The sequence below is a fragment of the Thamnophis sirtalis genome, unplaced genomic scaffold (genome assembly GCF_051295495.1).
Source record: "Thamnophis sirtalis isolate CommonGarterSnake01/CBP01778 unplaced genomic scaffold, rThaSir2_p1.2 scaffold_3, whole genome shotgun sequence".
Classification (NCBI taxonomy): domain Eukaryota; kingdom Metazoa; phylum Chordata; class Lepidosauria; order Squamata; family Natricidae; genus Thamnophis; species Thamnophis sirtalis.
Window position 1 is genome coordinate 13,038,065 of NW_028261383.1, and position 19,123 is coordinate 13,057,187.

The 19,123-nt window shown below is 42.6% G+C and overlaps 2 protein-coding genes across 2 annotated transcripts; both read right to left on the reverse strand.

Annotated features, from left to right (window-relative positions):
• Positions 1-805: 805 nt before the first annotated feature.
• LOC148047214 (zinc finger protein with KRAB and SCAN domains 4-like) lies at positions 806-8,244 on the reverse strand. Its single transcript, XM_087711272.1, has 4 exons — positions 7,821-8,244; positions 5,470-5,583; positions 4,497-4,623; positions 806-3,566 (listed from the first exon to the last, which is right to left on the reverse strand). The coding sequence occupies exons 1-4, from the start codon at positions 8,172-8,174 to the stop codon at positions 2,731-2,733; spliced, it is 1,431 nt and encodes a 476-aa protein (XP_087567398.1). The 5' UTR covers positions 8,175-8,244; the 3' UTR covers positions 806-2,730.
• Positions 8,245-11,728: 3,484 nt separating this feature from the next.
• Positions 11,729-18,875, reverse strand: LOC148047215 (uncharacterized). Its single transcript, XM_087711253.1, has 4 exons — positions 18,340-18,875; positions 14,917-15,030; positions 14,141-14,267; positions 11,729-13,209 (listed from the first exon to the last, which is right to left on the reverse strand). Exons 1-4 carry the CDS (start codon positions 18,691-18,693, stop codon positions 11,873-11,875), a joined length of 1,932 nt encoding a protein of 643 aa, XP_087567379.1. The 5' UTR covers positions 18,694-18,875; the 3' UTR covers positions 11,729-11,872.
• Between the last annotated feature and the right edge of the window lie 248 nt (positions 18,876-19,123).

Below are 19,123 nucleotides of genomic sequence, written 5' to 3' on the forward strand. Positions count from 1 at the left end.
GATATGAAAAGAAACATGTTTTAAAAGACAGAATAGTTGCCTGTAGCTTCCTGCCCATCCCCACTTTGTCAATAGGCCATTGAGAAGGCCAGGCTAGTCCACTTTACATAATAAAGAATTCTCCAATGCAGCCCCAGGAGGGATGGGAGTAAAGGCATAATAATGTTGGAACTTTACTCAACTGGCCACATGGCATCTGAGAACTCATCCATACCTGGATTCAAAACACAGCCTAGAGAGTAGGCCCTGCATGGCCCCATGGGAGTCTGACAACCAATCTGAATACATTTCTTACAAAGGAAGTGAAGGAAACAGGTGGGAGTAAACAGGATATAAAAAGCCTAGCAAGCCCCTCTTTCGGCCCCTCTCTTCTTCTCCACCAACATTGAAGCATGTGATCACCTTTTCTGTTCAGGGCTCAAGTCATGTGGTCCTGTCCAACAATAAACTATCTTTCCAAGCAGCCTCCATGCTTCCAGTGTCTTTTTCCCCACTTGGAGCCGAACCCAGATTTCTTTCATCACTACACAGTACAATCTGTACTATATCTTTTGTTTTATATTTATTACAGTTCTGTCAGAGTCTTGACCTTTTCTTCACCTTTTCTTCTTGATTTTACCTGGCTGGGTGGATTCTTATAGAGTTGATCTGGTCTCAAGGGACTGCACTACTTTAAAAAAAAGCAAATTTACCTCCTGGAATGGGTTTGTTCCCCTTAGCAGACTTAAAATAAGGGCTCAGTATTGCTGAACATAATCACTGGATCAGATAATCAAAAAGGAATACACAGAAAGAGACTGTAGAATTACAGGTCATAAGAGTTTATTTATAAGGTCCCCAACTATAAGAATATAAGGAGTTTGTTACTCAAATACATTGGGAAGCTCAAGTGAAGGAAAAATGCCTTGGGGACTGCTACATAGAGGTTGTCTTTCTGGGGCTGATCTCACTCCTTTTCCTTTTGGTCAGAAGATAACCAAGGAAAATGAGAAGATTTCTTTAGCTAAATCTTGAGAGGAAAGAAAAGTACTATTTTGTGGGAATAGAACACTGCAGATTGAAAGGCTTTCTAAATTTGAGAAATGAGTGTGGATTCTGATTCATAGTGTTCTTTAGGTAAATTAAACTGGTGGCGCAGTGGTTAGAATGTAGTGCAGACTACTGCTGCTGCCTGCCAGCTGCCTCTAATTTGGCAGTTCAAACCTCACCAGGCTCAAGATTGACTCAACATTCCATCCTTCCAAGGCCAATAAAATGAGGATGCAGATCGTTGGCGGCAATATCCTGACTCTGTAAACCACTTAGAGAGGATTGTAAAGCACTATGAAGCTGTATATAAGTCTAAGTGCTATTTCTAAATTAACAGGGAAGTCAAGGAAGCCATCAATCCTCAGTTTGGAAAAGATGGCGAGATGGTGATGGGCAAAAGGCAGGAAACTGAAGGGCTTAGTTCTGATTTTTCATCTCTGTTACCACAGCACAAATGCAGCTCAAAACAAGCAATGGAAAACCTGGCTGCTCTGAATGAATTCAAATATTTGGAACCAGAAGTTCTTCTGAAATCCCTTCCGTGGATTTATGCAGTTTCTTCTGTTGGCATAATTTTATGAGAATTATGGTGGTTCCCAAGTAAAGTTTTTCCACACTCCCTGCTTTACATGATTTCTTCTCTGTATGGATCCTCTAATAGTAATTCAGATAAGACATTCTACTAGAGGCTTTTCCACTTTGTCCATTGAGAAGTATTACTCCCTACATGGATCCATTTATGATGAATAAGATGTTCTTTGCCAGTAAAATTATTTCCATACTCCATGCATTAGATTTACCATTTTGGATTGTTTCGTGAATAAATAACTTGTGATTGTTAAACCATTTTCACACTACATGCATATATATAGTCTCTGTTCTGGGTGAATCCTTTCATGAGAATTAAGTTGTTTTTTCTGAGCAAAGCTGGTTTCACACTCCATGCATTCATATGGATTATCCCCACTTTGAATTCCTTCATGAGTAAATGTGAATGCCTGAGTTTTGATTCTGTTGGGGATGTTACTTGGAATCCTGACACTCTCCTGCTGGAGCAGCAGGTTGGACTAGAAGACCTCCAAGTTCCTTTCCAGCCCTATTCTATTGAAATTGCTGGAACTTTCTCCACTCTACATGCATTTATATTGTCTCTCTTCTGTGTCGGTCCTTTTATAAGAATTAAGTTGTCCTGTTCGAGCAAAGCTTTTTCCACACACTGTGCATTTATATGTTCTCTACCCTGTGTGGATTCTCTCATGAAAATTAAGTTGTCCTTTTTGAGCAAAGCTCTTTCCATATTCTGTACATTGAAATGGTTTCTCCTGTGTATGGATTCTCTCATGACTAATAAGACCACTTTTCCGAGTAAACGCTTTTCCAGTGTATACATTTTTATGGTCTCTCCCACGTGTGCATCTTTTTGTGGGATGCAAGTTGCCATTTGTTAATAAAGCTCTTTCTGCACTTTATGCATTTATATGGTCTCTCCCCAGTGTGGATCCTCTTATGACTAGTCCTGAGTTCTGACAAAAGTTTTTTCCACACTCCATGTATTTATATGGTCTTTCCACGTCATGCATCCTTAGGTGGAAAGTAAGGTGCCATTTGTCAATAAAGCTCTTTTCACACTCCATGCATTTATGTAGTCTGTCCTCTCTGTCAATCCTTTGTTGGCAATTAATATCACTTACTTTCAGTGAATCACTTTCCAAACTCCATGCATTTATATGGTCTGTCCCCAGTGTGGATTCTGTTATGAGATCTAAGCTGTCCTTTCTGAGCAAAGCTCTCTCCACATTCTGTACATTGAAATGGTTTTTCCCGTGCGGATTTTTCATGTTTAATAAGACTACTTTTGTAAATAAATGCTTTTCCACACTGTATGCATTTATACGGTTTTTCCCCTGTGTGGATTCTTTCATGAGAAGTAAGACTATTTTTGCGAATAAATGCTTTTCCACACTCTATGCATTTATATGGTCTCTCCCCTGTGTGGATTCTTTCATGATAAATAAGATCACCTTTCTGAGCAAATGCTTTTCCACACTGTATGCATTTATATGGTCTTTCCGCTTCGTGCATCCTTAGGTGGAAAGTAAGGTGCCATTTGTCAATAAAACTCTTTTCACACAACATGCATTTATATGTTCTGTCTTCTGTGTCAATCCTTTGATGGCAATTAATATCATTACTTTCAGTGAATCTCTTTCCAAACTCCATGCACTTGTATGGACGCTCCCCAGTGTGGGTCCTTTCATGACAATTAAGATCTCTGTTCCAATGAAAACTTTTTCCACACTCCATGCATTTATATGGTCTGTCCTCTGTATCAATCCTTTGATGGCAATTAATATCAAAACTATCAGTGAATCTCTTTCCAAACTCCATGCAGCTATATGTTTTGTCATTTGAGTGGATCTTCTGATGGTGCGTCAGATTACGATTTATACAGAATTCATTTTGGCTCTTTGAAGGCACTGCATATTGTGGTTTAAATAACCTCCATTGCTTCTCATTCTCCAGCCCATCACCACCACCTGTGTGTGGGGGGAAAAGGCAGAAAATCTCATTAGAATTTAAAATGATGGCTGGGGGCGGGGTATCTCCCCGTCATAAATATGCCCATCTGACGTCAGCATTGGTAACAACAAATTGTCAAACTAAGAAATGTTGGGTTGAAAATGTTATGTAAGAGACTCTTAATGATATACAAGCGTTTTGTAACACTGATCCATATGAAGGCTGTACTGTTGTTAGGTCAATCTGCTCAAGTATTTGCATCTAAGGCCTTTCAAAATGGTTTTGTAGCAGGGTGGCTGTGAGGACAGCCTTGGACAAAATTACTATGTAGTGGCTTGGCTGGTTTATAATCCTGGCAGTTAAAGGGAAGCAAAGGGAAGTGTATGAGACTTTTGCACATGTGGGTGTCCACTGGATATTAGCCCCATACTATACATTGTGAGTGGGCTGCAGTGGCTCAGTGGCTAACACGCTGAGCTTGTCAATCAAAAAGGTTTGCATTTTGAAACCCTAGTGCCATGTAACGGAGTGAACTCCCGTTAGTTGTCCCAGCTTCTGGCCAACCTACCAGTCCGAAAGCATGTAAAAAATGTAAGTAGAAAAATAGGGACCTCCTTGATGGGAAGGTAACAGTGTTCCTTGAGCCTTTGGCGTTTTGTCATGCCGGCTTTATGACCATGGAGACACCTTCGGACAGGACTGGTTTTTCGGTTTTGAAACGGAGATGAGCACCGCTAGAGTTGGGAATAACTAGCACATATGTGCGAGGAGAACCTTTCCCTTTACATTGTGGCTGTGATTTTCCTGAGAATAGGAAAGATTTTACAGGTGGTAGTCATTAGAGTTCTCACCACCGTATGCAACTGAGTGCATGCATCTTCTCTCTTTAATTCCCACTTAAAACACCTTTCCTAATCAATAGAACCCAGAGCAAAGAGGATCCTTACCCAAAGCAGCCATATTCATATTAACCTCCAGCATGACTTCCCTGCAGAGGGCCTTCTGGCTAGAATCCAGCAGTGCCCACTCCTCCTCTTTGAACTCCACAGCCGTCACCTCAAAGGGATCAGAGCCCTAGAAACAAAAAAAATATCTTCCTCATGTGACAGTCCTCTCTTATGTTTTCTTTCTTAATTTTAAAAGAGAATAGAGAGCTTTGCAAGAGACCAAATGGACATTTTCTTCTAGCAAATAAACACACACACTTAAGGGTGGGAAGCCCCCCCCCCCCCCACCTCCTCCATGCCGGTTTTTTAAAGGCACAAAATATGGGTTAGATGCATCCAAGTTGCAGAATGGTACCACCACCCTTCCTCCCCTGGCCTGGCAGAATTCACCAAAAAGATTTTGTGCAGGGAATCCTCTGTGCTTCTCTCTCTGGCCCAGTAAAACACTCATTTGTTAGCAATAGCAATAGCAGTAGACTTATATACCGCTTCATAGGCCTTTCAGGCCTCTCTAAGCGGTTTACAGAGAGTCAGCATATTGCCCCCAACAATCTGGGTCCTCATTTTACCCACCTCGGAAGGATGGAAGGCTGAGTCAACCCTGAGCCGGTGAGATTTGAACCGCTGACCTGCTGATCTAGCAGTAGCCTGCAGTGCTGCATTTAACCACTGCGCCACCTTGGCTCTTAGAAAACCTGACATACCTATTAAGGATTTTTTATCTGCCCTATTTCAAAATGTTGCACATGATCCTGAAGATATCTTTTGAAACATATTAAGGAAGATTAAACTGTTCCAACACATTTCAAAAGTACAAGACTTTTGTGAATTGACCTTCGTTTGCATTCCTAAGATCATCTTCAAGGTTGAATTAGTAAGGCTCACTGGGTCATTCTGTGGGGACAGCAGGATTGAAATTCACAGAGACTTGGCCTTTGGTTTACAAAGAAGCTCAGAAGAAACTTACACTTACCTGGCAAGGTAGTCCCAGTTGGATCCTCCTGAAAAGAAGCTCTTCAGAATCATTGGATGGATCTCCTCCTCCCTGGAGCTCTGCTGAGATCTTCTCAATGAATGGCTCCTGCAACTTAAAAAAAAGGCCTGATTTATGATCTACTTTGAAATGACTTCGAACGAACCATGTTAGTTTGCTTAAGTTTTTGGTCTCCACATGTATTTTTCCAATTCAAATAAAAATGAGAGAATTTGAGAATTCCTACTCTGTGGGTTGCTGTTATTTCTGGATAATTGGCTGCAACTTTTATGAGTTGCTTCCTTTTTATTTCCTATTTTCCTTCAGAACAGGAGCTGCTTATTTATCTTCTCCTCATTACTTGACAATAACGGCCTTTCCTTCTTTGTGAATGTATTCATGTCTATTTTATCCGTGAGGAGACCACCGACCTGAAAGTTCAGAAGGAGATCTTGGAATGTACATCAGGGTGCCTTTGAGGGTAAAACACATGCCCTGAAACACTGAGACTCATTAAAAGATATTTGGATACTTCATTCTTTCTAACAAATTCCCAATCAGGTTTAACGTTGACTGATAAATGTTTTAAGATGACTTTGAATATATAGAAAAGCAGAACTAGGGAGAATCTCTGCTTCGATTGAGTGCAACCTTTCAGCAGGTTTGATCAATAAATCACTTTTGCATAATGATTCTGAAGGATATCCAACTGTAATGAATGATATACTCTTCATATCAAAGCAAAGGGACATGCAGAGTACAATAATATCCTTAGGTGGACTAAAAAAAATGACATGACACAAATTGGGAATAGATGAGAGGTTGTATTCAGCAGGTTCTGATCAGTTATGGAGCACCAGTAGTGGAAATTTTGAGTAGTTCAGAGAACTGGTAATTCCACCTCTAACTGGCTCCGCCCCAATCTATTATCTGCCTCCCGAGTCCCAGCTGATTGGGAGGAAATGGGGATTTTGCAGTAATCTTCCCCTGGAGTGGGGTGGGAATGGAGATTTTGCAGTCACCTTCCCCTGCCACACCCACCAAGCCATGCCATGCCCACAGAACGAGGAGTAAAAAAAATTGAATTCCACCATTGGAATAGATAAAATAGAATTAATAACAGTAAGGAAAATCATGATAGGAACTTCAATAACCAAAAACTGTCAGACGACCAACCATTCCCTAAACCATAATGTAAACACTAATTTTTTGACATGTTAATATCAGGAAGAATCCTGAGAAAGCTCAGTTTAATAGCTTATCAAAACAGTCCAGGAAAACAATGATGTATACTTGCATTAGTCCTTTTACCTTGCCCAAATATTGTTTCAAATGTTAATGTCCATATGCATTTAATCTGAAAAATAGGTTTGTTCAAGGCTCTCTCCTATCATCAGGTAGGGAGTCCCATGATCATGGTAGTGGAATATGAATAAAGTATACTTTGTTGTTTTTCTCTGTAAGCTTTGTTTTTTCTTCAGGGACCATTTTTTTCAAACTCTATCATACGTATAATCGAAATAATTCTCATTTTCTGCTTCTTCTTAAAAATATTATCTAAGAGAAGAAATATAAGTTTCTATGGAGATTCTAAGTAATCCAGGTCATGGTTGTCCCCAAGGTACTTTTTCAATAGGCAACTGGAGTTTTTTGGTTTTTCTTTGAAGATGTTTCACTTCTCCTCTGAAGTGTTGAAAGAGCTTCTTGGAGGAGAAGTGAAACGTCTTCAAAGAAAAACCAGAAAGTCCAGTTGTGTCTTGAAAAAGTTGGGACAAATAAGTCTCCAACACTGCCTTGGTTAACAGGTCCTGTTCATGAGAAAGGGAATTCATTTAAGACATTGCATTCACATTCAGTTCAATGCTAATGGTACTGATCAAAATTTCTAAAGGGACTAGAGAACTTGAATGATTCATTTGTTTTTGTGGGTGTGGGTCAGTGGGATTTTGGGCAATAGCTATTACTGGATAGAGAAGCCCTCTTGGAGTCAGTCTGAGCCCTTGGCTTGGGAGGAAACAGTTATCAGCACTTCCAGGTAGACAAGAAGCGGGACAAAGAATATTAGCTCTATCTATTAATACCACATTAATAAAATCTTGTTTGTTCTCTCACTGTACTCACTGGAATACTAGGAAGGGTTTTTATGACACCCCCCCTCTACCCCCACGTGAGAATTGAGATATTTTTTGCATTATGGCTGTCCAGTCCATAACAAAGTATGTGGGAAAATAGATAACGTCCCAGTTAGTCGCACATACTATTACATCATCCTAAGACGTGCTGATGTTCTCTTGCATTTATCTGTAAGGAAGAGAAACAAAAAGCGTAGAAGAGGATGAAAACTCCCTCACCTGCCGCCCCTTTACGGGCTCCGGGGCAGTTGCGGGGCCGAGGAGGCAGCCTTCGGCCAGGGCCACCGCCTGGGCGCAGTTCTCTGCCCCGCACTCCCTCAGCCAGCCCGCCAACTCCGGGGGCAGCAGGGCTAGCAGCTGCTCCAGCACCACCAGGTCCAGCATCTCGGCTTTGCTGCTCCGCTCGGGCCGCAGCCACCCCCGGCACAGCCGGTGCAGGCGGCTGCAAAGCGCCCGCGGCCCCTCGGCCTTCCGGAAGCCGCAGCTGCGGAAGCGCCAGCGCTCAGCCTCACAGTTGCGGGGGCCCTCGGAGGGGCCGCTCCCCGCCTGAAGGGGACACCCCCGGGCCTCCATTCGGTCTCCGGCTTCAGCGCAGCCCGAACGGCTGAAATCCCCTCCGATGCCGCCTTAGCTCACAGCGGACCTTCCCCCCCACTCACTTGCCCCGCCCCTTTCCCGGTTTCAGAGGGGGGGGCTCCGCTCCTTCAGGCCTTCTGAGGCAAATCCTTCCCGCTAAAAATCCCCCCGCTCCCCAGGCCTCTCTGACGGTGGGTCCAAGACTACTGCATCCTAGAGTGGCGAAACCCTGTAAAGAACCCTCTTTTACTGTTCTTAGATAGAGTATCTCGTAAGGCAGCTACTGCCTCTCCTGTCCTGTGTACTCTACATCCCGGGCTTCTCTTCTGCGCATGCCCTGTTCCATGCTGCCGACGCCGTGCTGCTGGGGAAACGTTTGGTCCAGTGTAGCAGGGGATGCGAAGGTAAAGTGCTATAGGTGGCAGAGAATGATGGATGTGGTGGAGCTTGAGCTGGATGCAATGAGCCAAGCGGCTTTGGAGGAAACTTGATTGGATTGCTGCTTCTGGCCAACTGGGATTTCTTCTCCTCTTACAATTGTCTTAAGTGTGGATGTGCTCCTGGGACCGTTAGAATAAACAGAGACGTGGAAGGGGCTCAAATGTGACGGGAAGCCATACTGAAACTACATTTGTTATTAAATAAATATGTAAGCAATAAATAGTGTGGAGATACTTTTACACCAATTTGTCATCTCTGTTGTCTGTATTTCTGCGTTGAAACTCAAGGAAGGAATCCCCCTTTTTCTACACATACAATCTGTAAAAATATCTTTTGTTTTATTACAGTTCTGTCGAAGTCTTGACCTTTTCTTCACCTTTTCTGCTTGATTTTACCTGGCTGGGTGGATTCTTATAGAGTTGATCTGGTCTCAAGGGGTTGCACTTCTTAAAAAAAACAAATTTACCTCCTGGAATGGGTTTGTTCCCCTCAGCAAACTTAAAATAAGGGCTCGGTATTGCTGAACATAATCACTCGATCAGATAATCATAAAGGAATACACAGAAAGAGACTCTAGAATTACAGGTCATAATAGTTTATTTATAAGTTTCCCAACTATAAGAATAGTTGGGAAGTTGGGAAGCTCAAGTAAAGGAACCCTTGGGGACTGCTCCACAGAGGTTGCCTGTCTGGGGCTGATCTCACTCCTTTTCCTTTTGGTCAGAAGATAACCAAGGAATATGAGATTTCTTTAGCTAAATCTTAAGACGAAAGAAAAGGAGTACTATTTTGTGGGAATAGAACTCTGCATATTGAAAGCCTTTCTAAATTTGAGAAATGCGTGTGGATTCTGCCTATAGTGTTTTTTAGGTAAATTAAACTGGTGGCGCAGTGGTTAGAATGTAGTGCAGACTACTGCTGCTGCCTGTAATTTGGCAGTTCAAACCTCACCAGGCTCAAGATTGACTCAACATTCCATCCTTCCAAGGCCAATAAAATGAGGATGCAGATCATTGGCGGCAATATCCTGACTCTGTAAACCACTTAGAACGGATTGTAAAGCACTATGAAGCTGTATATAAGTCTAAGTTCTACTGCTAAATTAACAGGAAAGTCAAGGAAGCCATCAATCCTCAGTTTGGAAAAGATGGCGAGATGGTGATCAGCAAAAGGTAGGAAACTGAAGGGCTTAGTTCTGATTTTTCATCTCTCTTGCCACAGCACAAATGCAGCTCAAAATAAGCAACGGAAAACCTGGCTGCTCTGAATGAAGTCAAATATTTGGAACCAGAAGTTCTTCTGAAGTCCCTTCCATGGATTTATGCAGTTTCTTCTGTTCACATAATTTTATGAGAATTATGGTGGTTCCCAAGTAGTTTTTCCACACTCCCTGCTTTACATGATTTCTCCCCTATATGGATCCTCTAATAGTAATTCAGATAAGACATTCTACTAGAGGCTTTTCCACTTTATCCATTTAGAAGTATTGCTCCCTACATGGATCCATTTATGATGAATAAGATGTTCTTTGCCAGTAAAATTATTTTCATACTCTATGCATTAGATTTACCAATTTTGGATTGTTTCGTGAATAAATAACTTGTGATTGTTAAACCATTTTCACACTACATGCATATATATAGTCTCTGCTCCGCGTGAATCCTTTTATGAGAATTAAGTTGTTCTTTCTGAGCAAAGCTGGTTTCACACTCCATGCATTCATATGGATTATCCCCACTTTGAATTCCTTCATGAGTAAATGTAAATGGCCGAGTTTTGATTCTGTTGGGGATATTACTTGGAATCCTGACAGTCTCCTGCTAGAGCAGGAAGTTGGACTAGAAGACCCCCAAGTTCCCTTCCAGCCCTATTCTATTGAAATTGCTGGAGCTTTCTCCACTCTACATGCATTTATATTCTCTCTCTTCTGTGTTGGTCCTTTTATAAGAATTAAGTTGTCCTGTTTGAGCAAAGCTTTTCCCACACTCTCTGCATTTATATGGTCTCTGCCCTGTGTGGATTCTCTCATGAAAATTAAGTTGTCCTTTTTGAGCAAAGCTCTTTCCATATTCTGTACATTGAAATGGTTTCTCCCCTGTATGGATTTTCTAATGACTAATAAGACCACTTTTCCAAGTAAACACTTTTCCACAGTGTATACATTTTTATGGTCTCTCCGTGTGCATCTTTTGGTGGGAAGTATGTTGCTATTTGTTAATAAAGCTCTTTCTGCACTCTATGCATTTATATGGTTTCTCTCCTATGTAGATCTTTTTATGAGAATTAAGTTTATCTTTCCAAGTGACGCCTCGGAGCTGCAAGGTTCCGTGAGGAGGCCGCTAGGGCCGCTGCTCCCCCCCCCCGACGGACTCCTTGTAGCTGCTGCTCCGTGCCTGAAGGACCACTGTTCCTCCTGCCCCCCCACCCCGGCCTTCGGTTTCCAGCTTCAGCGCAGCCGAAGGTTAGGCTGCAGTACTGCAGGCCACTTCAGCTGACTGTTATCTGCAGTTCAGCAGTTCTAATCTCACCGGCTCAAGGTTGACTCAGATTTCCATCCTTCCGAGGTGGGTGAAATGAGGACCCAGACTGTGGGGGCGATATGCTGACTCTGTAAACCGCTTAGAGAGGGCTGAAAGCCCTATGAAGCGGTATATAGGTCTAACTGCTGCTGGGGCTGCCTTTGGTCACCGTGGACCCTCCCCCACCCCTTTCCCAGTTTCAAAAGAGAAGGGGGGGGACTACACTCCATCAGGGCTTTTGTGCTTCAGCGGAGCAACTGAAAACCATTCCGGCCAAAACGTCTGGCACTTAGCTGGCCTATCAGGCTCTCTCTCTCTCAACCAGAGAGTACTGCTTCCTAGAGAGCCAAAACACTATAAATCCTGCCCCATCCTTTAGGGCTCTTGGCTATAGCGTCTATACCAGTGATGGGTTTCTGCCGGTTGGCACCGGTTTGGGCGAAGCAGTTCATGAATTTCAGCAACCTCTGAGAGGAGGTTCGACCGGTGGACCCGGAAGTACCTTCTGGAACACCTGCCCCGGCCGTGTTGCTCGCTCCCCCACCCATTAGCATTAAACTAGGCTAGCCCAGCCTGCCGCTTTACAATGAATTGTAAATGCCTGTTTTATTCTGTTGCAGATGTTACTTGGAAACATGAAAGTCTCCTGCTGGAGCAGGGTATTAGACGTGAACACCTCCAAGATCCCTTCTAACCCTATTCTATTCTGTTGAAATTGTTGCAGTTTTCTCCACACTAAATGCATTTATATGGTCTCTCTTCTGTGTGGGTCCTTTTATGAGAATTAAGTTGTCCTGTCCGAGCAAAGCTTTTTCCACATTCTGTACATTGAAATGGTTTTTCCCCTGTGTGGATTCTTTCATGACAAGTAAGACTATTTTTGTGAGTAAATGCTTTTCCACACTGTATGCATTTATATGGTCTCTCCCCAGTGTGGATCCTCTTATGACTATTAAGTCCTGAGTTCTGACAAAAGCTTTTTCCACACTCCATGCATTTATATGGTCTTTCCGCTTCATGCATCCTTAGGTGGAAACTAAGGTGCCATTTGTCAATAAAGCTCTTTTCACACTCCATGCATTTATATGGTCTGTCCTCTGTGTCAATCCTTTGATGGCAATTAATATCATTACTTTCAGTGAATCTCTTTCCAAACTCCATGCATTTATATGGTCTGTCCCCAGTGTGGATTCTGCTATGAGATTTAAGCTGTCCTTTCTGAGCAAAGCTCTTTCCACATTCTGTACATTGAAATGGTTTTTCCCCTGTGTGGATTCTTTCATGATTAATGAGATAATATTTCCGAGTAAATGTTTTTCCACACTGTATGCATTTATATGGTCTTTCCGCTTCATGCATCCTTAGGTGGAAAGTAAGGTGCCATTTGTCAATAAAGCTCTTTTCACACTCCATGCATTTATATGGTCGGTCCTCTGTGTCAATCCTTTGATGGCAATTAATATCACTACTTTCAGTGAATCTCTTCCCCAATTCCATGCATTTATATGGTCTGTCCCCAGTGTGGATTCTGTTATGAGACTTAAGCTGTACTTTCTGAGCAAAGCTCTTTCCACATTCTGTACATTGAAATGGTTTTTCCCCTGTGTGGATTCTTTCATGACAAGTAAGATTATTTTTGCGAGCAAATGCTTTTCCACACTGTATGCATTTATATGGTCTCTCCCCAGTGTGGATCCTCTTATGACAATTAAGGTCTGAGTTCTGACAAAAGCTTTTTCCACACTCCATGCATTTATATGGTTTTTCCGCTTCGTGCATCCTTAGGTGGAAAGTAAGGTGCCATTTGTCAATAAACCTCTTTTCACACACCATGCATTTATAGGGTCTATCCTCTGTGTCAATCCTTTGATGGCAATTAATATCACTACTCTCACTTAAGCTCTTTCCAAACTCCATGCAGCTATATGTTTTGTCATTTGAGGGGATCTTCTGATGGTCCGTCAGTTTACGACTTGTACAGAATTCACTTTGGCTCTTTGAAGACACTGCATATTGTGGTTTAAATAACCTCCGCTGCTTCTCATTCTCATTCTCCAGCCCATCACCACCACCTGTTTGGGGGGAAGGAAGCAGGAATTCTCATTAGAATTTAAAATGATGGCGGGGGGGGGGGTCAGTCAGAAATATGCCCATCTGATAACAGCATTGGTAACAACAAATTGTCAAACTAGGAGATGCTGGCTTGAAAATGTTTTGTAGGACACTCTTAATGATATCCAAAAGATTTGTCAGCACTGACCCATATGAAGGCTTTACACTGTTGTTAGGTCAATCTGCTCAGGCATTTGCATCTAAGGCCTTTCACAATGGTATGGTGGACATTTCTGAAAAAGCCCTTGTTTTTTGTAGAAGAGTGGCTGTGAGGACAACCTTGGACAAAATTACTATGTAGTGGCTCGGCAGGTTTATAATCCAGGGCCCCTGGCAATTAAAGGGAAGCTAACGGAAGTGTATGAGACTTTTGCACATGTGGGTGTCCACTGGATATTAACCACATACTATACATTGTGAGTGGGATGCAGTGGCTCAGTGGCTAAGATGCTGACCTTGTCAATCAGAAAGGTCTGCACTTTGAATTCCTAGTGCCGTGTAACGGAGTGAACTCCCGTTACTTGTCCCAGCTTCTTCCAACCTAGCAGTTCGAAAGAATGTAAAAATGACAGTAGAAAAATATGGGAAGGTAGCAGTATTCCATGAGCCTTTGGCGTTCATCACCACGGAGACATCTTTGGACAATCCTGGCTCTTCGGTTTTGAAACGGAGATGAGCACCGCTAGAGTTGGGAACAACTAGCACCTATGTGGGAGGGGAACCTTTACCTTATGCATTGGGATTCTGATTTTCCTGAGATTAGGAAAGATTTTACAGGTGGTAGTCATTAGCGTTCTCACCACCGTATGCAACTGAGTTCATGTATCTTCTGTCTTTAGTTCCCACATAAAACAACTAATCAATAGAACCCAGAGCAAAGAGGATCCTTACCCAGAGCAGCCATATTCATAGTAACCTCCAGCATGACTTCCCTGCAGAAGGCCTTCTGGCTAGAATCCAGCAGTGCCCACTCCTCCTCTGTGAAGTCCACAGCCACCACCTCAAAGGGATCAGAGCCCTAGAAACAAAAAAAATATCTTCCCCATTTAACAGTCCTCTCTTATGTTTTCTTTCTTAATTCCAAAAGAAAAGAGAGCTTTGTAAGTAACTAAATGGACATTTTCTTCTACCAAATGAACACACACACTTAACGGTGGGAAGCCCCCCTCCACCTCCTCCATGCTGCTTTTTTAAAGGCACAAAATATGGGTTAGATGCATCCAAGTTGCAGAATGGCACTGCTTGGGGATTACCAACACCACCCCTCCTCCCCTGGCCTGGCAGAATTCGCCAAAAAGATTTTGTGCAGGGAATCCTCTCGGCTTCTCTCTCTGGCGCAATAAAACACTCATTTGTTAGAAAACATGACATACCTATTAGGGATTTTTTATCTGCCCTATTTCAAAATGTTGCACATGATCCTGAAGATATCTTTTGAAACATATTAAGGAAGATTAAACTGTTCCAACACATTTCAAGAGTACAAGACTTTTGTGAATTGACCTTTGTTTGCATTCCTAGGATCATCTTCAAGGTTGAATTAGTAAGGCTCACGGGGTCATTCTGTGGGGACAGCTGGATTGAAATTCACAGAGACTCGGCCTTTGGTTTTCAAAAAAGCTCATGAATGAAGGCGTTTAAACTTCTCAGAAGAAACTTACACTTACCTGGCAAGGTAGTCCCAGTTGGATCCTCCTGAAAAGAATCTCTTCAGAATCATTGGATGGATCTCCTCTTTCCTGGAGCTCTGCTGAGATCTCCTGAATGAATGGCTCCTGCAACTTAAAAAAAAGGCCTGATTTATGATCTACTTTGAAATGACTTCGAACTAACCATGATAGTTCACTTAAGTTTTTGTTCTCCACATGTATTTTTCCAATTCAAATAAAAATGAGAGGATTTGAGAACTCCTACTCTGTGGGTTGCTGTTATTACAGGATAATTGGCTGCCACTTTTATGAGTTGCTTCCTTTTTATTTCCTATTTTCCTTCAGAACAGGAGCTGCTTATTTATCTTCTCATTACTTGACAATAACGGCTTTTCATTCTTTGTGAATGTATTTATGTCTATTCTATCAGTGAGGAGACCACCGACCTGAAAGACCAGAAGATGATCTTGGAATGTACATCAGGGTGCCTTTGAGGGTAAAACACATGCCCTGGAACACTGAGACTCATTAAACGATATGTAGATACTTCATTCTTTCTAACAAATTCCCAATCAGGCTTAACGTTGAGTGATAAATATTTTAAGGTGATTTTTTATTTATAGAAAAGCAGAACTAGGGAGAATCTCTGTTGCGATGAAGTGCAACCTTTCAGCAGATTTTATCAATAAATCACTTTTGCAAAATGATTCTGAAGGATATCCAACTGTAATGAATGATATACTCTTCATATCAAAGGAAAGGGACATGCAGAGTGCAATAATATTTTTAGGTGGACTAAAAGAATGACGGGACACAAATTGGGAATAGAAGAGAGGTTGTATTCAGCAGGTTCTGATCAGTTCTGGAGAACCAGTAGTAGAAATTTTGAATAGTTCAGAGAACTGGTAATTCCACCTCTAATTGGCTCCAGCCCTATCTATTATCTGCCTCCCAAGTCCCAGCTGATTGGGAGGAAATGGGTATTTCGCAGTAACCTTACCCTGGAGTGAGATGGGAATGGAGATTTGGCAGTAACCTTCCCCTGCCACACCCACCAAGCCATGCCATGCCCACAGAACGAGGAGTAAAAAAAATTGAATTCCACCAATGGAATAGATAAAATAGAATTAATAACAGTAATGAAAATCATGATAGGAAATTCAATAACACAAAACTGTCAGCAGACCAACCATTCCCTGAACCATAATGTAAACACTAATTTTTTGACATGTTAATATCAGGAAGAATCCTGAGCAAGCTCAGTTTAATAGCTTATCAAAACAGTCCAGGAAAACAATGATGTATACTTGCATTAGTCCTTTTACCTTGCTCTAATATTGTTTCAATTGTTAATGTCCAAATGCATTTAATCTGAAAAATAGGTTTATTCAAGGTTCTCTCCTATCATCAGGTAGGGAGCCCCATGATCATGGTAGTGGAATATGAATAAAGTATACTTCGTTGTTTTTCTCTGTAAGCTTTGTTTTTTCTTCAGGGACCATTTTTTTCAAACTCTATCATACGTATAATCGAAAGTCTGCTTAGAACTATCTATAGTGGAATTTCTACAGTGGGGTATCACAAAGATACATCTAAGTCTCAGTACTCTTCAATATCTTCATAAATGATTTAGATGAGGGAATAGAAGGGGAACTCATCAAATTTGTAGATTGGCAGGAATAGCCAACTCCCCAGAAGATAAGCTCAGGATACAAAATGATCTTGTCATACTTGAACAATGGGCCCCATTCCAGAAAATGAAATTTAATGCAGAGACAATCAAGGTTTCTACACTTAGGCAGGAAAAACCATAGGTACAAGTACAGATTAGGCAAAACTTGGCTCAAAAACAGTAACTGTCAGAGGGACTGTAGAGTCCTAGTGGAGGATCACTTAAATTTGACCTGGCAGTGTGCGGCCGTGTGTGTGTGTGTGTGTGTGTGTGTGTGTGTGTGTGTGTGTGTGTATCATCATCTGTCATCTTCCATCATCTTACTGGTTCAAATCCCAGTAAGGGTATGGCTAGCTGATGAGAGCTAAATAGCTTGAAATAGATCTATACTAGTCTCCCTTTATTTATTTATCAGCACAAATAAAACACACACACACACACACACACACACACACACACACACACAGACATGGGTTTTTGCCTGAACAAGGGGGTTAGACAAGAAGACCCTCAAGTCCCTTCCAGCTCTATATTGATTGAAGAATCCAGGAAATACTTGTGTTAAGTATCTAATAATCATACAATCTTCCCGCTTACATCAGTTGGGAAAAGCATATAGGCTCGGGATCTGCATCTCTACTAATTAGAATGAAACTAAGCAATGTAAAAATGCATAACTATATTCAAACTGATTTTGTAAAGTATTTTACTGAACATTACTACTTTTTAGGATGATAGTATGGACTAGATTCAAAAACCTTGAGGACAGGGGGAGGGGGTGGACGTTTTCTGTGTTTTTGTCTCATAACATCAAACATAGATTTTGAAATATGCAACCTAAGTACTATTTGGTTCACCAAAACGCAATTTTCATCTCTTATTTCATAATCTTTTACTATCCTCTGTTCATTCTTTGTATTAATTTGCAACTGTTTTAAATACCTGTGTGAAAATAATTCTCATTTTCTGCTTCTTCTTACAAATATTATCTAAGAGAAGAAATATAAGTTTCTATGGAGACTCTAAGGATTCCAGGTCATGGTTGTCCCAAAGGTACTTTTTCAATAGGGAAATGGAGTTTTTGGTTTTTCTTTGAAGACGTTTCACTTCTCCTCCAAGAAGCTTCTTGGAGGAGAAGTGAAACGTATTCAAAGAAAAACCAGTTGTTTCTTGAAAAAGTTGGGACAAATAAGTCTCCAACATCATCTTGGTTAACAGGTCCTGTTCATGAGAAAGGGAATTCATTTAAGACATTACATTCACATTGAGTTCAATGCTAATGGTACTGATCAACATTTCTAAAGGGACTAGAGAACTTGAATGATTCATTTATTTTTGTGGGTGTGGGTCAGTGGGATTTTGGGCAATAGCTATTACTGGATAGAGGAGCCCTCTTGGATTCAGTCTGAGCCCCTGGCTTGGGAGGAAACAGTTATCAGCACTTCCAGTTAGACAAGCAGCGGGATAAAGAATATTAGCTTGCTCTATTAAGACCACATTAATAAAATCTTGTTTGTTCTCTCACTGTACTCACTGGAATACTAGGAAGGGTTTTTATGACACCCCCCCTCTACCCCCACGTGAGAATTGAGATATTTTTTGCATTATGGCTGTCCAGTCCATAACAAAGTATGTGGGAAAATAGATAACGTCCCACAGTTAGTCGCACATACTAATACATCATCCTAAGACCTGCTGATGTTTTCCTCTTGCTTTTATCTGTAAGGAAGAGAAAGAAAAAGCGTAGAAGAGGATGAAAACTCCCTCACCTGCCGCCCCTTTCCGGGCTCCGGGGCGGCTTCGTGGCCGAGGAGGCAGCCTTCGGCCAGGGCCACCGCCTGGGCGCAGTTCTCCGCCCCGCACTCCCTCAGCCAGCCCGCCAACTCCGGGGGCAGCAGGGCCAGCAGCTGCTCCAGCACCACCAGGTCCAGCATCTCGGCTTTGCTGCTCCGCTCGGGCCGCAGCCACCTCCGGCACAGCCGGTGCAGGCGGCTGCAAAGCGCCCGCGGCCCCTCGGCTTTCCGGAAGCCGCAGCTGCGGAAGCGCCAGCGCTCAGCCTCCCAGCTGAGGGGGCCCTCGGAGGGGCCGCTCCCCGCCTGAAGGGGACACCCCCGGGCCTCCATTCGGTCTCCGGCTTCAGCGCAGCCCGAACGGCTGAAATCCCCTCCGATGCCGCCTTAGCTCACAGCGGACCTTCCCCCACTCACTCGCCCCGCCCCTTTCCCGGTTTCAGGTGGGGGGGCTCCGCTCCTTCAGGCCTTCTGAGGCAAATCCTTCCCGCCAAAAATTCCCGCGCTCCCCAGGCCTCTCAGACTCTCAAAGACTACTGCATCCTAGAGTGGCGAAACCCTGTAAAGAACCCTCTTTTACTGTTCTTAGATAGAGCGTCTCGTAAGGCAGCTACTGCCTCTCCTGTCCTGTGTACTCTACATCCCGGGCTTCTCTTCTGCGCATGCCCTGTTCCATGCTGACGACTAAAGGACGCCCTGCTGTTGGGGAAACGTTGAGTCCAGTGTGGTAGGGGATGTGAAGGTAAAGTGCTATAGGTGGCAG

Bases quoted from the DNA above. Each gene is read 5' to 3' on its own strand.
- LOC148047214 (XM_087711272.1), bottom strand. From the start codon at position 8,174: ATGGAGGCCCGGGGGTGTCCCCTTCAGGCGGGGAGCGGCCCCTCCGAG. The intron at 5,584-7,820 runs GTGAGGGAGTTT...CTTTTTTTTAAG, and splicing joins AGCCCGTAAAGGGGCGGCAG to TTGCAGGAGCCATTCATTGA. The intron at 3,567-4,496 runs GTAAGGATCCTC...CCCCACACACAG, and splicing joins TATGAATATGGCTGCTTTGG to GTGGTGGTGATGGGCTGGAG.
- LOC148047215 (XM_087711253.1), bottom strand. From the start codon at position 18,693: ATGGAGGCCCGGGGGTGTCCCCTTCAGGCGGGGAGCGGCCCCTCCGAG. The intron at 15,031-18,339 runs GTGAGGGAGTTT...CTTTTTTTTAAG, and splicing joins AGCCCGGAAAGGGGCGGCAG to TTGCAGGAGCCATTCATTCA. The intron at 13,210-14,140 runs GTAAGGATCCTC...CCCCCCAAACAG, and splicing joins TATGAATATGGCTGCTCTGG to GTGGTGGTGATGGGCTGGAG.